Here is an 18,337-nt window from a genome sequence, read left to right on the forward strand (position 1 = left end):
TGGAGAGACCAGTGAGCAGGCCGTTACAGTAGTCTAATCTACTGGAGACAAACGCGTGGATAAGTCTCTCTAAATCTGGTTTTGACACTATATTTTTGATTTTGGCAATGTTTTTTAGATGGTAAAAAGCTGCTGATGTTATTGATTTGACGTGGCAATTAAAGTTCAAGTCTGAGTCCATTATTACCCCCAGATTTCTAATTTGGTTTGTAGGTTTTAGAGCGAGACTCTGGAGGTGACCGCTAACACCTGGAAATGACCGGGTTTGAGTAAATATGTGCGTAAAGGCCAAGACTCAAGTTTAGACCTTGTTTTGTGCTGGTTTAGACCTGGTTTATACCTTGTTTTAGTCCTGGTTTAGTGCTGGTTTAGATGTTGTTTTGTCCTGGTTTAGACCTTGTTTAGTCCTGGTTTAGACTTGGATTGGACCTTGTTTAGTGCTCTGGTTTAGACCTTGTTTTGTCCTGGTTTAGACCTGGTTTAGTCCAGGTTTAGACCTTGTTTAGTCCTGGTTTAGTCCTGGTTTAGACCTTGTTTAGTCCTGTTTAGACCTTTTTTAATCCTGGTTTAGACTTTTTTAATCCTGGTTTAGACCTTGTTTAGTGCTGGTTTAGAGCTGGTTTAGACCTTGTTTAGTCCTGGTTTAGACCTTGTTTTGTCCTGGTTTAGACCTTGTTTTGTCCTGGTTTAGACCTTGTTTAGTCCTGGTTTATACTTGGATTGGACCTTGTTTTGTGCTGGTTTAGACCTGGTTTATACCTTGTTTTAGTCCTGGTTTAGTGCTGGTTTAGACGTTGTTTTGTCCTGGTTTAGACCTTGTTTAGTCCTGGTTTAGACTTGGATTGGACCTTGTTTAGTGCTCTGGTTTAGACCTTGTTTAGTCCTGGTTTAGACCTTTTTTAATCCTGGTTTAGACTTTTTTTAATCCTGGTTTAGACCTTGTTTAGTCCTGGTTTAGACTTGGATTGGACCTTGTTTAGTGCTCTGGTTTAGACCTTGTTTTGTCCTGGTTTAGACCTGGTTTAGTCCTGGTTTAGACCTTGTTTAGTCCTGGTTTAGACCTTTTTTAATCCTGGTTTAGACCTTTTTTAATCCTGGTTTAGACCTTTTTTAATCCTGGTTTAGACCTGTTTTAGACAAGTTTTTGTCCTGTTTTAGACCTGGTTTAGTTCTGGTTTAGACCTTGTTTAGTCCTGGTTTAGTCCTGGTTTAGTCCTTGTTTAGTCCTGGTTTAGACCTTTTTTAATCCTGGTTTAGTCCTTGTTTAGTCCTGGTTTAGACCTGTTTTAGTGCTGGTTTAGACCTGTTTTAGTCCTGGTTTAGAGCTGGTTTAGACCTTGTTTTGTCCTAGTTTAGACCTTGTTTTGTCCTGGTTTAGACCTTGTTTAGTCCTGGTTTAGACTTGGATTGGACCTTGTTTAGTGCTGGTTTAGACCTTGTTTTGTCCTGGTTTAGACCTTGTTTAGTCCTGGTTTAGACCTTTTTTAATCCTGGTTTAGACTTTTTTTAGTCCTGGTTTAGACCTTTTTTAGTCCTGGTTTAGACCTGTTTTAGACAAGTTTTTGTCCTGTTTTAGTCCTGGTTTAGACCTGGTTTAGTCCTGGTTTAGACCTGGTTTAGTCCTGGTTTAGACCTTGTTTAGTCCTGGTTTAGTCCTGGTTTAGACCTGGTTTAGTCCTGGTTTAGACCTGGTTTAGTCCTGGTTTAGACCTGGTTTAGTCCTGGTTTAGACCTGGTTTAGTCCTGGTTTAGACCTGGTTTAGTCCTGGTTTAGACCTGGTTTAGTCCTGTTTTAGACCTGGTTTAGACCTGGTTTAGACCTGGTTTAGTCCTGGTTTAGACCTGGTTTAGTCCTGGTTTAGACCTGGTTTAGTCCTGGTTTAGAGTAAGTTTTTCACACATTTCTTCTTCATTTTCTCTGTGTATTTTTCCTGTTCTTTGCTTAAAAGAAAAGCTTTATTTTGATATGAAATGACGTTTGTGCTTTTTTAAAATTGCGTTTTGTCCTTTTTATTATGAATCCAATATTGCTTCCTGAGTTTTTCTAAATACTTTTACTCGAGTTAATATTTCCGATTTTCTACAATAATACTCATAATAATACTCTTAATACTCTTAACAATACTCATAATACTCATAATAATACTTAATAATACTCTTAACACTCATAGTACTTAATAATACTCATAATAGTAAATAATACTCATAATAATACTCTTAACAATACTCATAATACTCTGAACAATAGTCTTAATACTCTTAACAATACTCAATACTCATAATAGTACTTAATAATACTCATAATAATACTCTTAATACTCATAATAATACTCTTAATAATACTCTTAATACTCATAATACTCTTAATAATCATAATAATACTCTTAATACTCTTAATAATACTCTTAATAATACTCTTAATACTCATAATACTCTTAATAATCATAATAATAATCTTAACACTCTTAATAATACTCTTAATAATCATAATAATACTCTTAATACTCATAATAATACTCTTAATACTCATAATAATACTCTTAATAATCATAATGATACTCTTAATAATCATAATGATACTCTTAATAATACTCTTAATACTCATAATAATACTCTTAATAATCATAATGATACTCATAATAATACTCTTAATAATCATAATAATACTCTTAATACTCTTAATAATACTCTTAATACTCTTAATAATACTCTTAATACTCTTAATAATCATAATGATACTCATAATAATACTCTTAATAATCATAATAATACTCTTAATACTCTTAATAATACTCTTAATAATCATAATGATACTCATAATAATACTCTTAATAATCATAATAATACTCTTAATACTCTTAATAATACTCTTAATACTCTTAATAATCATAATGATACTCATAATAATACTCTTAATAATCATAATAATACTCTTAATACTCTTAATAATACTCTTAATACTCTTAATAATCATAATAATACTCTTAATAATACTCTTTATTCATAAACATTCTCTGTGAAGCTTCAGTCGTCTTTATTTGGTGAAAATGTTTTGTTTTAACGGTTTTTGTTTTTAAATGGTTTGTTGTTGTTTTGCAGGTCAAAGTGTCAGATGCCCTCCCAGGAAGTCCCTTTCTCTGGGTCAAAGGTGGATTATTGACCCATCACTTTGTTTTGGGTGTCGCCTCTGCCCTCCTCCTGGGTGCTGTGGGTGCTCTCTCTGTGTGGGTGCTCTCTCTGTGTGTGTGCTCTCTGTGTGTGTGCTCTCTCTGTGTGGGTGCTCTCTCTGTGTGGGTGCTCTCTCTGTGTGGGTGCTCTCTCTGTGTGGGTGCTCTCTCTGTGTGGGTGCTCTCTCTGTGTGGGTGCTCTCTCTGTGTGGGTGCTCTCTCTGTGTGTGTGCTCTCTCTGTGTGGGTGCTCTCTCTGTGTGGGTGCTCTCTCTGTGTGGGTGCTCTCTCTGTGTGGGTGCTCTCTCTGTGTGGGTGCTCTCTCTGTGTGGGTGCTCTCTCTGTGTGGGTGCTCTCTCTGTGTGTGTGTGTGGGTGCTCTCTCTGTGTGGGTGCTCTCTCTGTGTGGGTGCTCTCTCTGTGTGTGTGTGTGGGTGCTCTCTCTGTGTGGGTGCTCTCTCTGTGTGGGTGCTCTCTCTGTGTGGGTGCTCTCTCTGTGTGGGTGCTCTCTCTGTGTGTGTGTGGGTGCTCTCTCTGTGTGTGTGCTCTCTCTGTGTGGGTGCTCTCTCTGTGTGGGTGCTCTCTCTGTGTGGGTGCTCTCTCTGTGTGGGTGCTCTCTCTGTGTGTGTGCTCTCTCTGTGTGTGTGCTCTCTCTGTGTGGGTGCTCTCTGTGTGTGTGCTCTCTGTGTGTGTGTGGGTGCTCTCTGTGTGTGGGTGCTCTCTGTGTGTGTGTGGGTGCTCTGTGTGGGTGCTGTGGGGTGAGGTAGTAGTTTGTATAGTTTTAGGATCACACCAGATCTGGGAGATAACTATACAGTCTACTGTCTTTCCCACGGACCTGAACGTCTCCTACAACTGCACCTTGTTTAGTGCTGGTTTAGTCCTGGTTTAGACCTGGTTTAGACCTGGTTTTATCCTGGTTTAGTCCTGGTTTAGTCCTGGTTTGGTCCTGGTTTAGACCTGGTTTAGACCTGGTTTTATCCTGGTTTAGTCCTGGTTTAGTCCTGGTTTGGTCCTGGTTTAGACCTGGTTTTATCCTGGTTTAGTCCTGGTTTAGTCCTGGTATTGGATCTTGTGTTGATGGAAGACGCTGCAGCCTGTTGCCACGGTGACTGAAGGCTCGGTTGCCGTTGGAGACCAGAAGGCTTAAATTAAATCAAGAGTTGGAAAAGCGTCATTCAAATGTACTCAAATAAAACGGTGACATAAGTTCATGAATAAGTGCCAGAGCCGCCCTGAGACGGACTGGTGCATTGTGGGAAAGTTGACTAAACCCTTAAATTTGCCCGACCCTTTGACCGCGTTTGCCCGACCCTTTCACCCCTGACCCTTTGACCACATTTTGCCTGACCCTTTGGTCGTGTCATGCTGAGGTAGTGAGTTTTGTTGTTGTGGGGTTTGGGATTCTGACCCCGTTTCTGGAGATGCAACAACACGACCCTCTGCCTTCCACGACCCGACCTGAACTCCAGAATCACAAATCTGTGTTTTTATCTCAAGTGTCACTGATGTCTGCGTGATGCAAACTGGGGGAGGGGACGTCACGCTCTGGGGGACGTCACGCTCTGGGGGAGGAGACGTAACGCTCTGGGGGAGGAGACGTCACGCTCTGGGGGAGGAGACGTCACGCTCTGGGGGAGGAGACGTCACGCTCTGGGGGAGGGGACGTCACGCTCTGGGGGAGGGGACGTAACGCTCTGGGGGAGGAGACGTAACGCTCTGGGGGAGGAGACGTCACGCTCTGGGGGAGGAGACGTCACGCTCTGGGGGAGGGGACGTCACGCTCTGGGGGAGGGGACGTCACGCTCTGGGGGAGGGGACGTAACGCTCTGGGGGAGGAGACGTCACGCTCTGGGGGAGGGGACGTAACGCTCTGGGGGAGGGGACGTAACGCTCTGGGGGAGGAGACGTCACGCTCTGGGGGAGGGGACGTCACGCTCTGGGGGAGGAGACGTCACGCTCTGGGGGAGGGGACGTCACGCTCTGGGGGAGGGGACGTCACGCTCTGGGGGAGGGGCGTAACGCTCTGGGGGAGGGGACGTCACGCTCTGGGGGAGGGGACGTCAAGACGTCACGCTCTGGGGGAGGGGACGTAACGCTCTGGGGGAGGGGACGTAACGCTCTGGGGGAGGGGACGTCACGCTCTGGGGGAGGGGACGTCACGCTCTGGGGGAGGGGACGTCACGCCCCTCGTCACGCTCTGGGGGAGGGGACGTCACGCTCTGGGGGAGGGGACGTCACGCTCTGGGGGAGGGTGGGGGAGGGGACGTCACGCTCTGGGGGAGGGGACGTCACGCTCTGGGGGAGGGGACGTCACGCTCTGGGGGAGGAGACGTAGCGCTCTGGGGGAGGGGACGTCACGCTCTGGGGGAGGGGACGTCACGCTCTGGGGGAGGGGACGTCACGCTCTGGGGGAGGGGACGTCACGCTCTGGGGGAGGGGACGTAACGCTCTGGGGGAGGGGACGTCACGCTCTGGGGGAGGGGACGTCACGCTCTGGGGGAGGGGACGTCACGCTCTGGGGGAGGGGACGTCACGCTCTGGGGGAGGAGACGTAACGCTCTGGGGGAGGAGACGTCACGCTCTGGGGGAGGGGACGTCACGCTCTGGGGGAGGGGACGTCACGCTCTGGGGGAGGGGACGTCACGCTCTGGGGGAGGGGACGTCACGCTCTGGGGGAGGGGACGTAACGCTCTGGGGGAGGGGACGTAACGCTCTGGGGGAGGGGACGTCACGCTCTGGGGGAGGGGACGTCACGCTCTGGGGGAGGGGACGTAACGCTCTGGGGGAGGGGACGTCACGCTCTGGGGGAGGGGACGTCACGCTCTGGGGGAGGGGACGTAACGCTCTGGGGGAGGAGACGTCACGCTCTGGGGGAGGGGACGTCACGCTCTGGGGGAGGGGACGTAACGCTCTGGGGGAGGAGACGTCACGCTCTGGGGGAGGGGACGTAACGCTCTGGGGGAGGGGACGTCACGCTCTGGGGGAGGAGACGTAACGCTCTGGGGGAGGGGACGTCACGCTCTGGGGGAGGAGACGTCACGCTCTGGGGGAGGGGACGTCACGCTCTGGGGGAGGGGACGTCACGCTCTGGGGGAGGGGACGTCACGCTCTGGGGGAGGGGACGTAACGCTCTGGGGGAGGGGACGTCACGCTCTGGGGGAGGAGACGTCACGCTCTGGCGAAGGGGACGTCACGCTCTGGCGAAGGGGACGTCCTGGGGGAGGGGACATCACGCTCTGGGGAGGCGTGGCTGAAGATGGGGCGTGGCTGTGTCTCCCAACATGACCTGAAGTACACAGAACTAAGGCGTGGCTCTGAAGCATCTGAAGGTTCAGCCACACCCCTAAGTTGGGAGTTTTTATTTATTTATAGGAGATCTTCTACTGAAAGTGTTTTTCAGACTTCCTATAAGTGATCTGTTCTTCTGTATCTACCTCTGGATCTTCCTGCGTTGCACCAATGAAATTTCCCCATGTGGGACAATAAAGGAATATCTTATCTTATCTTAAGATCTGTGTGGAGGCGTGGCCTAAGTCCTGCTGCAGTGAGTTAAACCTGGTCCAGAACCACAGGAAACATCTGACCTCTGACCTCTGTGACATGTATTATAAAATGCATTATTGTAAAACACTTTGAACGTGTGACTTTATTTCTATTAAAGCTGAAACCAAAAATGATCATTTATATAAAACAATGACGTATTTTAACCAAATGTGTAAATGTGGCGACTTAAGGCTTCAAAAAGCAGAATATTATGAAAGTGTTTTATTGACGAGAATCAAATTGTTGATTATGTTTTTGCCTTAATACGATTGAATAATGTCGTCTTAGAGTCTGTCGTCCAGATAAAGTAACGATTATGAAAACTGTCCCAATCATATAAATGTGAGATCTCGTGAGATGGACACGGCAAGTTACATTTCAGAAATAATGTTTCATCCGGACACGGTTTTTAGACATTAATTCATTTCGACTTTGATCCGAGGGAAAAGGGAAACTCGAATTTACAAACGCGTTTTCGAGTGAAATGCAGCTAAATATAATTAATAAATGAGTAAAGTCCACGTCCATTTGTTGCGCGAGGGGCGTTTCACTGGCCTTTCTGTGATTGGAGGATCGTAGGTCACGTGACTGTCCTCCAAAGCTCAGTTGAAAGACAGAACTCTTTCTCGCGACGGTTAAAGTAAGTTTTATTCTCGACAAAATAAATGCCAAACCGTCTTTAAAAACGAATATGTTATGTGTTGTATTTCTAATTCACCCGCTACAATCACGGGGTTTACTTTATTGAACTCTTGAGAAACCGTCATGGTAACAGCAGCCGCCATGTTGTGACTGTAAAGTTCTGCGTCAGGATCATGAGGGTAAAAACCTTTTATTTAGTGACACTTGATCGACGAGAAGAAATATGATCATAAATAAAGAATAGACTAAATCAATAATTTAAAAAAAAAACGTAATCACAGTTTTTACGTTTTTCTAATTGTGACTTTATTTAGTGTATTTATACCTGTCGTACATATAAATATATAGGTTTACACCGATCGAGCAGGTATTTGTGGGGGAAATGTTGCCAAATCTGTAGAAAATTACAGGAAGTGATATCGCCCCAGAGACAGGAAGTGACATCACACCATGGACACTAAGTCAAAGTTTATGCAGAATTTACACAAAGAAAACAACTTTTTTGACTCTAAACATGAATTCAACAAAACAAAGTCGCTCTCATATTGTATTTGTTGAATAAAAAACATGGCGACATTAGAAGAGAGGGTTTTTTCCTACTGTGATGTCATCAATTACTAACGAAGTGAAATTATATACCTAAAAATATTGCTATTCTGTGATAACCTTTTCTTTCCTTTTTTTAAATGAGCAAAATTCAAAATATATTGATCTTAACTGCGTTTTAGTTCAATGAGTGGTCCGACCTGCAGGGGCGTCCAAACCGGCCCGGGGGCTAAACGCGGCCCTCATAACATAAGACATGTGTTGTGTCTGCGTAACTTAAACAACTTTTGATCATTCATTTCTGGTCCTGTTTTTACTTAATTCATATAGAACTAGCCCAAGCTGTAAATCTAACGTCCCATATAAATCCACCTGTAAACCTAGAAAGGTTCACAGCTGTTGATCAAGCAGAGATAACTTCAGCCATTATGTCCTCTAAAAGCTCAACTTGTGTCCTAGACCCCATTCCAAGCAGACTCCTCAAAGACATTCTCCCCCTAATTATAGACCCTATTCTTAATATAATAAATACTTCACTCCAAAGTGGCTATGTTCCACAGTCCTTCAAACATGCAGTCATTAAACCTCTTCTGAAAAAGCCTAATCTAGATCCCGACCTATTGGTAAACTACAGACCTATTTCAAATCTTCCCTTCGTCTCTAAAATCCTTGAAAAAGTTGTAGTAAAACAGCTTTGTCGCCACCTGCAGGACAATAACTTATTTGAAGTTTTCCAGTCAGGGTTCAGAGCCCACCACAGCACTGAAACTGCACTAGTTAAAGTCACAAATGATTTGTTATTAGCCGCTGACGATGGACTGGTCTCAATCCTGGTTCTGTTGGACCTCAGCGCAGCGTTTGACACCATCGACCACAACATTCTACTGCAGAGGTTAGAATGTGATGTAGGTGTTGGAGGAACAGCCCTCAGCTGGTTTAAATCCTATCTATCTGATAGGTTCCAATTTGTTAATGTAAACCAGAGCTCCTCACCAAGCTCTAAAGTAATTTACGGTGTGCCACAGGGTTCGGTACTCGGTCCAATTCTGTTTACTCTTTATATGCTGCCATTAGGCAACATTATCAGGTCACATGGCATTAACTTCCACTGCTATGCAGATGACACTCAGCTGTATTTATCAATGAAACCTGATCAGAGCGATCAAGTAGACAGACTTAGTACTTGTGTGAAGGAGATAAAAACCTGGATGACACTAAACTACCTGCTTCTTAACCCTGAAAAAACCGAGGTCATTGTGCTTGGCCCTAAGCATCTACGAGACGCTCTATCTGAGCGGATAGCCACACTGGACAATGTCAGTGTAGCCTCCAGTTCTACTGTAAGAAACCTTGGAGTCTTATTTGACCAGGAGCTCTCATTTAAAGCTCATATAAATCAAGCTTGTAAAACAGCCTATTTCCATTTGCGCAACAAGAGCCAAAATCAGAAGAATCCTGCCTAAAAGTGATGCCGAAAAACTTATCCATGCATTTGTAACGACTAGATTAGACTACTGTAACTCCCTGCTTGCAGCGTGTCCTAAAAGCTCCATAAAAAGCTTTCAACTGGTTCAAAATGCAGCAGCAAGATTACTAACAGGAACAAAAAGAAGAGAGCACATTACGCCGGTGCTGAAGTCTCTTCACTGGCTCCCCGTCGAGTCTAGAATCAAATTCAAAATTCTACTCTTGACCTACAAAGTCATAAATGACATGGCCCCATCCTACCTCAAAGATGCTATAGAACCATATCATCCGAACAGAGCTCTTCGCTCTCAGAATGCCGGCCTTCTGGTGGTGCCAAGAGTCTCTAAAAGTACTGTAGGAGGTAGAGCGTTTAGCTACCAAGCTCCTGTGTTATGGAATCAGCTCCCGACCCATGTTAAATATGCTGACACAGTCCCTTCATTTAAGTCCAGGCTTAAAACGTTCCTCTTTAAATCGCTTATGGTCAGACTAGTTAGGAACAGAAAGATAAACCCACAGCTTCAGCTACGCTGCCCTAGGAGTAACTGTGCTGGGGGAAGTATGACAGCTTGAGCACTATCCTCTTCTTCTTCTGACTACTTATGCTATCAAACAATATTTATTTTTTGATTCCACTTGCAAACTGTTCACCGCCTTCTTTTCTTTCTCTCACTCCTGAGGACCTGTGGACCCAGATGCCCCTCCCCTGGTGAAGTGGTCCCTGCCCTGTGTGGACGGTCCCTCATCTGCCTGAAGAGTGGCTCCAGCTCGCCTCCGACGGTCCCTCATCTGCCTGAAGAGTGGGTCCAGCTCGCCTCCAACGGTCCCTCATCTGCCTGAAGAGTGGGTCCAGCTCGACTCAGACGGTCCCTCTTCTGCCTGAAGAGTGGGTCCAGTTCGCCTCAGTCGGTCCCTCATCTGCCTGAAGAGTGGGTCCAGCTCGACTCAGACGGTCCCTCATCTGCCTGAAGAGTGGGTCCAGCTCGACTCAGACGGTCCCTCATCTGCCTGAAGAGTGGGTCCAGCTCGCCTCAGTCGGTCCCTCTTCTGCCTGAAGAGTGGGTCCAGCTCGACTCAGACGGTCCCTCTTCTGCCTGAAGAGTGGGTCCAGCTCGACTCAGACGGTCCCTCTTCTGCCTGAAGAGTGGGTCCAGCTCCAGTCTCCTCGTGTCCGTCTGTCCGTCTGTGAGAGTCGGATCTCTCCTTCACTGGAACTCCTCCAGGTTTCTACGCTTTTTTCCCAAAGAGGTTTTTTTGTAGTTTTTCCTGGCCGAGAAGGAGAGTCTAAGGACAGAGGACCCTGGGACATCGTCCCTCGCCACCACAGACATTGTCTGACTCCATCGCCACCACAGACATTGTTGATTCATTTCTCCCTGTGGCCCTCAGAGGCAACTGTTGTTGTGATTTTGGGCCTTACAAAAATAAATTGATTTGATTTGATTTGAACTTCCTTTCTCTACAATCCCAACATGGCCGCCGCAGACATGTTTTTTGTGTTTTTTTATATCAAAAATCGTTATTACCTTATTAGTTAAAGGAATTATAATTACACTTTATACATCAAAAACAAACGTAAGTAGAAATGGCTTTTTTGTTTAAACTTTTGGAAATCGTGAGCAAATGATTCAATTTGTTTAATAAGGACCGGGAAAAAAGTGATACTGACGATGAAAATGTACTTTTATGGATGTAGAATTTGCCCAAAAAATTATAAAAATTACTTTAACTGCCATTTTCTTACCATAGTCCACGTTTGTGTCATGAATCCAAAAATGATATGTTCAAATTTTAATCTAAAGTTGGATTCAATGTGAAGCGTTATAAATTGCAAACATTTAGTTTCGATTCCAAACACGGAGCGTTTTTTGACATTGAATTTTTTTGACATCGAATTTCTTTTTTTGACATCGAATCTACAAAAATATTCATTGTATATAAAAACGATTATTTTATTTTTTTTTAATTCGATGTAAAAACAATTTTACAATGTCAAAAAATATGAAATTCGATGTAAAAAATAAATAAATTTGATGTCAAAAATAAAATAAGATGTCAAAAAAATGTCAATGTAAAAAGAATAAATCGTAATAAACACACAAAAGAACCTTCATAGCGGAGCCTCGTGTCGTTCTTCATGATCTTTGTCACGCTTTCACGTCACGTCGCGTTACGTCACGGCGTCACAAACATGGCGAACATACGGTGCGTGAAGGTGAGAGACTTTAATTAAACTGTTTCTCCACGTTTAAAGTGTTAAAAAGACGCGGGAAAGATTCTGCGTGTTTGTGTGTGATGTCACGTGGTCTCTGTTTGTGTGTTGTTGTTAAAGTCAAGAGTCACGTGACACAAGGAGCAGACGCACTCCCAGAGAAGACAATGAGTTTATGTTTTATAAGTCGATCATAGTCGTTTTTTCATTGATCAGATGCAAACAACGACTCTTTTTATGTCTTTAAATCAAATTAAGCAACATTTTGGTATTTTCCGGGTAGAAATGTCAGTTACTTTGCTTTTCTGTCACCAAAAAAAATGAAAATATATTACTAATACTAATTCTAGCCTCAAAATTGCATCTTAGCTTCATCTAAAGTATAATTTGTGCTAAACTATCTATAGATGAAAAGTACAAAACTAAAAAACAGATTGTGCTGTGAGTATTTGTCCAGTAAACCAAAACAAACGGGAGTCTAGCTTATCAAAAACGTCATAATCTCATATTAAATAAACAAATGCAGTAAAATCCCGTGTTAAATGTGTTTAAATCTCTTTTACGTCGTCATATTCTGTGACGTTCTGAGTTTGATGCTCCTGAAGGTTCCGCAGTGCACTTTAAAGCCCGTTCTGTGCGTTCCAGGGCATGGTGGGCGTGGTCAGCGGCGGCGCCTCCGGTTTGGGCCGAGCCACCGTGGAGCGTCTGGTCCAGGGCGGAGCCTCGGCCGTGATCCTGGACCTGCCGTCGTCAGAGGGCGGAGCTCTGGCCTCCAGCCTCGGGGAGCGCTGCGCCTTCGCCCCGGCCAACGTGAGTCTGACGCCTTAGAGTCTCCTACGCCTTAGAGTCTCCTACGCCTTAGAGTCTGCCACGCCTTAGAGTCTGCCACACCTTAGAGTCTCCTACGCCTTAGAGTCTGCCACGCCTTAGAGTCTGCCACGCCTTAGAGTCTGCCACACCTTAGAGTCTCCTACGCCTTAGAGTCTCCTACGCCTTAGAGTCTCCTACGCCTTAGAGTCTCCTACGCCTTAGAGTCTGCCACGCCTTAGAGTCTCCTACGCCTTAGAGTCTGACGCCTTAGAGTCTGCCACGCCTTAGAGTCTGCCACACCTTAGAGTCTCCTACGCCTTAGAGTCTGCCACGCCTTAGAGTCTGCCACACCTTAGAGTCTCCTACGCCTTAGAGTCTCCTACGCCTTAGAGTCTCCTACGCCTTAGAGTCTCCTACGCCTTAGAGTCTGCCACGCCTTAGAGTCTCCTACGCCTTAGAGTCTGACGCCTTAGAGTCTCCTACGCCTTAGAGTCTGCCACGCCTTAGAGTCTGCCACACCTTAGTCTCCTACGCCTTAGAGTCTGACGCCTTAGAGTCTCCTACGCCTTAGAGTCTCCTACGCCTTAGAGTCTGCCACACCTTAGAGTCTGCCACACCTTAGAGTCTGACGCCTTAGAGTCTCCTACGCCTTAGAGTCTCCTACGCCTTAGAGTCTCCTACGCCTTAGAGTCTCCTACGCCTTAGAGTCTGCCACGCCTTAGAGTCTGCCACACCTTAGAGTCTCCTACGCCTTAGAGTCTGCCACGCCTTAGAGTCTGCCACACCTTAGAGTCTCCTACGCCTTAGAGTCTGACGCCTTAGAGTCTCCTACGCCTTAGAGTCTCCTACGCCTTAGAGTCTGCCACACCTTAGAGTCTGACGCCTTAGAGTCTCCTACGCCTTAGAGTCTCCTACGCCTTAGAGTCTCCTACGCCTTAGAGTCTCCTACGCCTTAGAGTCTGCCACGCCTTAGAGTCTGCCACACCTTAGAGTCTCCTACGCCTTAGAGTCTGACGCCTTAGAGTCTCCTACGCCTTAGAGTCTCCTACGCCTTAGAGTCTCCTACGCCTTAGAGTCTGCCACGCCTTAGAGTCTGCCACACCTTAGAGTCTCCTACGCCTTAGAGTCTCCTACGCCTTAGAGTCTCCTACGCCTTAGAGTCTGACGCCTTAGAGTCTCCTACGCCTTAGAGTCTCCTACGCCTTAGAGTCTCCTACGCCTTAGAGTCTCCTACGCCTTAAAGTCTGACGCCTTAGAGTCTGCCACACCTCAGAGTCTCTGGCGCCTATGAATATTGAGCTGAACATAGTACCTAGTTCAGTTGTGTAGTAGCAGTAACTGCTGTAAATGACGTACTTGGCTTCTGTGTTGACCTCAGGTGACCTCTTTGTTGACCTCAGGAGACCTCTGTGTTGACCTCAGGTGACCTCTGTGGTTTGTGTGTTGACCTCAGGTGACCCCTGTGGTTTGTGTGTTGACCTCAGGTGACCTCTGAGGCGGACGTCCGCTCGGCCGTGGCGTTGGCGCGGGAGCGTTTCGGGAGGCTGGACTTGGCCGTGAACTGCGCTGGAATCGCCGTCGCCGTGAAAACGTACAACTTCAAAAAGGACGCGCCGCACAGTTTAGACGATTTCCAACGCGTCATCAACGTAAGAACACGACAGAGACGACGCCCCGCGGACTTAGAACGACACTTCTGTTCACTTCAACTCAACGTTTGTATTTATCGTTGTCCTTCAGGTGAACATCGCCGGGACGTTTAACGTGATCCGTCTGGCCGCGGGTGAAATGGGCAAGAACGAGCCGGACGCCGACGGTCACAGAGGCTGCATCATCAACACGGCCAGCGTCGCAGCGTTTGACGGACAGGTGACCACGACTGACCCGTTCTAGAGCAGAGGACGGACTCACTGACCAGGACTGACCCGTTCTAGAGCAGAGGACGGACTCACTGACCACGACTGACCCGTTCTAGAGCAGAGGACGGACTCACTGACCAGGACTGACCCGTTCTAGAGCAGAGGACGGACTCACTGACCACGACTGACCCGTTCTAGAGCAGAGGACAGACTCACTGTGGACAGAGGGGTCAGACAGGGCTGTCTTGGTCCCCTCTGTTGTTCACTTTGTACTTGAACCATTGGCCCATTAGACAGTCAAACTATTTATGGGACGGAAAATAAAATTGCTTCTGGTGATTTCTTACTTTATTTAACCAAACCAGACATTTCCATACTTAATGTGTCTCCTCTGGTTCCTCTGGTTTCATCTGGTTTCATCTGGTTCCTCTGTCTGGGTTCCTCTGGTCTCCTCTGGGTTCCTCTGGGTTCCTCTGGTCTCACCTGGTCCCCTCTGGTCTCACTTGGTCCCCTCTGGTCTCACTTGGTCCCCTCTGGTCTCACTTGGTCCCCTCTGGTCTCACCTGGTCCCCTCTGGTCTCACCTGGTCCCCTCTGGTCTCGCCTGGTCTCCTCTTGTCTCCTCTGGGTTCCTCTTGTCTCCTCTGGGTTCCTCTGGTCTCCTCTGGTCCCCTCTGGTCTCACTTGGTCCCCTCTGGTCTCACCTGGTCCCCTCTGGTCTCACCTGGTCCCCTCTGGTCTCACTTGGTCCCCTCTGGTCTCACCTGGTCCCCTCTGGTCTCACCTGGTCCCCTCTGGTCTCACCTGGTCCCCTCTGGTCTCACCTGGTCTCCTCTGGTCTCCTTTGGTCTCCTCTGGTCTCCTCTGGTCTCCTCAGGTGGGACAGGCGGCGTACTCGGCCTCTAAAGGCGGCATCGTTGGCATGACGCTGCCCATCGCTCGAGACCTGGCACCGATGGGCATCAGAGTCGTCACCATCGCTCCAGGTAAAGCACTTTCACTGTTCTTCCTTGTTCAAACCGCTGTCATGGTTACACTGCTGTCATGGTTACGCCGCTGTCATGGTTACACTGCTGTCATGGTTACGCCGCTGTCATGGTTACACTGCTGTCACTGCTGTCATGGTTACACTGTTGTCATGGTTACGCCGCTGTCATGGTTACACTGCTGTCATGGTTACGCACAACCATAAACGAGAAGCTGAAGATCCAGAAATCTGTCAAATATGAGAAATAAAAGTGATTAGTTCAGTCACAGCTTCGGCTACTTTCAAGCCTTAAATCACCAGCAGAGGGCAGCAGAGGAGCAGCAGAGGAGCAGCAGAGGAGCAGCAGAGGGGCAGCAGAGGAGCAGCAGAGGAGCAGCAGAGGAGCAGCAGAGGAGCAGCAGAGGGGCAGCAGAGGAGCAGCAGAGGAGCAGCAGAGGAGCAGCAGAGGGGCAGCAGAGGAGCAGCAGAGGAGCAGCAGAGGAGCAGCAGAGGAGCAGCAGAGGAGCAGCAGAGGAGCAGCAGAGGGGCAGCAGAGGAGCAGCAGAGGAGCAGCAGAGGGGCAGCAGAGGGCAGCAGAGGGCAGCAGAGGGCAGCAGAGGAGCAGCAGAGGAGCAGCAGAGGGGCAGCAGAGGAGCAGCAGAGGAGCAGCAGAGGAGCAGCAGAGGAGCAGCAGAGGGGCAGCAGAGGAGCAGCAGAGGAGCAGCAGAGGAGCAGCAGAGGGCAGCAGAGGGGCAGCAGAGGGCAGCAGAGGAGCAGCAGAGGAGCAGCAGAGGAGCAGCAGAGGAGCAGCAGAGGGCAGCAGAGGAGCAGCAGAGGGCAGCAGAGGAGCAGCAGAGGAGCAGCAGAGGAGCAGCAGAGGGGCAGCAGAGGAGCAGCAGAGGAGCAGCAGAGGGCAGCAGAGGAGCAGCAGAGGAGCAGCAGAGGAGCAGCAGAGGAGCAGCAGAGGAGCAGCAGAGGAGCAGCAGAGGGCAGCAGAGGGGCAGCAGAGGAGCAGCAGAGGGCAGCAGAGGGGCAGCAGAGGAGCAGCAGAGGGCAGCAGAGGGGCAGCAGAGGGGCAGCAGAGGGGCAGCAGAGGGGCAGCAGAGGAGCAGCAGAGGAGCAGCAGAGGAGCAGCAGAGGAGCAGCAGAGGGCAGCAGAGGAGCAGCAGAGGAGCAGCAGAGGGCAGCAGAGGGGCAGCAGAGGGCAGCAGAGGGCAGCAGAGGGCAGCAGAGGAGCAGCAGAGGGGCAGCAGAGGAGCAGCAGAGGGCAGCAGAGGAGCAGCAGAGGGCAGCAGAGGAGCAGCAGAGGGCAGCAGAGGGCAGCAGAGGGCAGCAGAGGAGCAGCAGAGGGGCAGCAGAGGGGCAGCAGAGGAGCAGCAGAGGGGCAGCAGAGGAGCAGCAGAGGGGCAGCAGAGGAGCAGCAGAGGAGCAGCAGAGGGCAGCAGAGGAGCAGCAGAGGAGCAGCAGAGGAGCAGCAGAGGAGCAGCAGAGGGGCAGCAGAGGGGCAGCAGAGGGGCAGCAGAGGGCAGCAGAGGGCAGCAGAGGGGCAGCAGAGGGCAGCAGAGAGCAGCAGAGGGGCAGCAGAGGGGCAGCAGAGGGCAGCAGAGAGCAGCAGAGAGCAGCAGCAGAGGAGCAGCAGAGGAGCAGCAGAGGGGCAGCAGAGGGGCAGCAGAGGGCTGATATATAGAGAAAACGGAACTGGACCCAGTACTGACCCCTGTGGCACACTCACCCTTACTTTAGAGCAAGGGGAGGAGCTTTAGAGCAAGGGGAGGAGCTTTAGAGCAAGGGGAGGAGCTTTAGAGCAAGGGGAGGAGCTCTGGTTTACATGAATCGGTTTACTTATCACGATGGTGTGTGTGTGGTTTGTGCTCAGGCCTGTTCTCCACGCCGCTGCTCGCCGGCCTCCCAGAGAAGGTGCGCTCCTTTCTGGCCCGTCAGGTCCCGTTCCCGTCTCGACTGGGCGACCCGGCCGAGTTCGCCCATTTGGTCTTGTCCATCGCCGAAAACCCCATGATCAACGGAGAAGTGATCCGGCTGGACGGGGCCATCCGCATGCAGCCCTGAGACCCGGACCCGGAACCTGGGACCCGGATCTGGACCTGGAACTGGACCTGGGACCCGGACCAGAACCTGGAACCTGGATCTGGACCTGGACCTGAGCCTGGATCTGGGAGGACCAGTTTCCATGGGGACATCACATGGTTCTAAAGACTCTAGTTTAATACTTTGTGTTGAGTTTGTGGCAGTAGAGCCTGTGGGGGTCTTCAGGAGCCTGTGGGGGTCTTCAGGAGCCTCTTCAGGAGCCTGTGGTTGTCTTCAGGAGCCTCTTCAGGAGCCTGTGGGGGTCTTCAGGAGCCTGTGGGGGTCTTCAGGAGCCTCTTCAGGAGCCTGTGGGGGTCTTCAGGAGCCTATGGTTTTCTTCAGGAGCCTCTTCAGGAGCCTGTGGGGGTCTTCAGGAGCCTGTGGTTGTCTTCAGGAGCCTGTGGTTGTCTTCAGGAGCCTCTTCAGGAGCCTGTGGGGGTCTTCAGGAGCCTGTGGTTGTCTTCAGGAGCCTGTGGTTGTCTTCAGGAGCCTCTTCAGGAGCCTGTGGGGGTCTTCAGGAGCCTGTGGGGGTCTTCAGGAGCCTCTTCAGGAGCCTGTGGTTGTCTTCAGGAGCCTCTTCAGGAGCCTGTGGGGGTCTTCAGGAGCCTGTGGGGGTCTTCAGGAGCCTCTTCAGGAGCCTGTGGGGGTCTTCAGGAGCCTCTTCAGGAGCCTGTGGGGGTCTTCAGGAGCCTGTGGGGGTCTTCAGGAGCCTCTTCAGGAGCCTGTGGGGGTCTTCAGGAGCCTGTGGGGGTCTTCAGGAGCCTGTGGGGGTCTTCAGGAGCCTCTTCAGGAGCCTGTGGGGGTCTTCAGGAGCCTCTTCAGGAGCCTGTGGTTGTCTTCAGGAGCAGGCTCCTCCCCCTCCAGGCCCGGACCCCCAAAGTCAAATGAAATAGTGATAATTACAAGCTGTAAACAACTTTAAAATGAGGTTAACTTGTATTTATTTTAGTATTTTCTCGTGTTATTTGACCCAGTTTAAACAAAATACATTTCAGTGTCATCGTTTTAAGGTTCCATGGTACGCGCCCCGCACTTTGGG

The 18,337-nt window shown here is 48.8% G+C and overlaps 1 protein-coding gene across 1 annotated transcript; it reads left to right on the forward strand.

Annotated features, from left to right (window-relative positions):
- Positions 1-11,534: 11,534 nt before the first annotated feature.
- Positions 11,535-17,365, forward strand: hsd17b10 (hydroxysteroid (17-beta) dehydrogenase 10). Its single transcript, XM_072450187.1, has 6 exons — positions 11,535-11,581; positions 12,224-12,388; positions 13,873-14,037; positions 14,129-14,257; positions 15,124-15,232; positions 17,090-17,365. The coding sequence occupies exons 1-6, from the start codon at positions 11,558-11,560 to the stop codon at positions 17,278-17,280; spliced, it is 783 nt and encodes a 260-aa protein (XP_072306288.1). The 5' UTR covers positions 11,535-11,557; the 3' UTR covers positions 17,281-17,365.
- The last annotated feature ends 972 nt before the right edge of the window (positions 17,366-18,337 follow it).

This window comes from Eucyclogobius newberryi, unplaced genomic scaffold, assembly GCF_026437365.1.
Source record: "Eucyclogobius newberryi isolate DKJ021-1_F unplaced genomic scaffold, fEucNew1.0.hap1 SCAF_17, whole genome shotgun sequence".
In the NCBI taxonomy this organism is placed as follows: Eukaryota; Metazoa; Chordata; class Actinopteri; order Gobiiformes; family Gobiidae; genus Eucyclogobius; species Eucyclogobius newberryi.

Excerpts from the sequence above, each read along its gene's own strand:
- hsd17b10 (XM_072450187.1), top strand. The coding sequence starts at position 11,558 with ATGGCGAACATACGGTGCGTGAAG. Across the intron at positions 11,582-12,223 it reads CGAACATACGGTGCGTGAAG|GGCATGGTGGGCGTGGTCAG; the intron begins GTGAGAGACTTT and ends TGTGCGTTCCAG. Across the intron at positions 14,258-15,123 it reads TCGCAGCGTTTGACGGACAG|GTGGGACAGGCGGCGTACTC; the intron begins GTGACCACGACT and ends TGGTCTCCTCAG.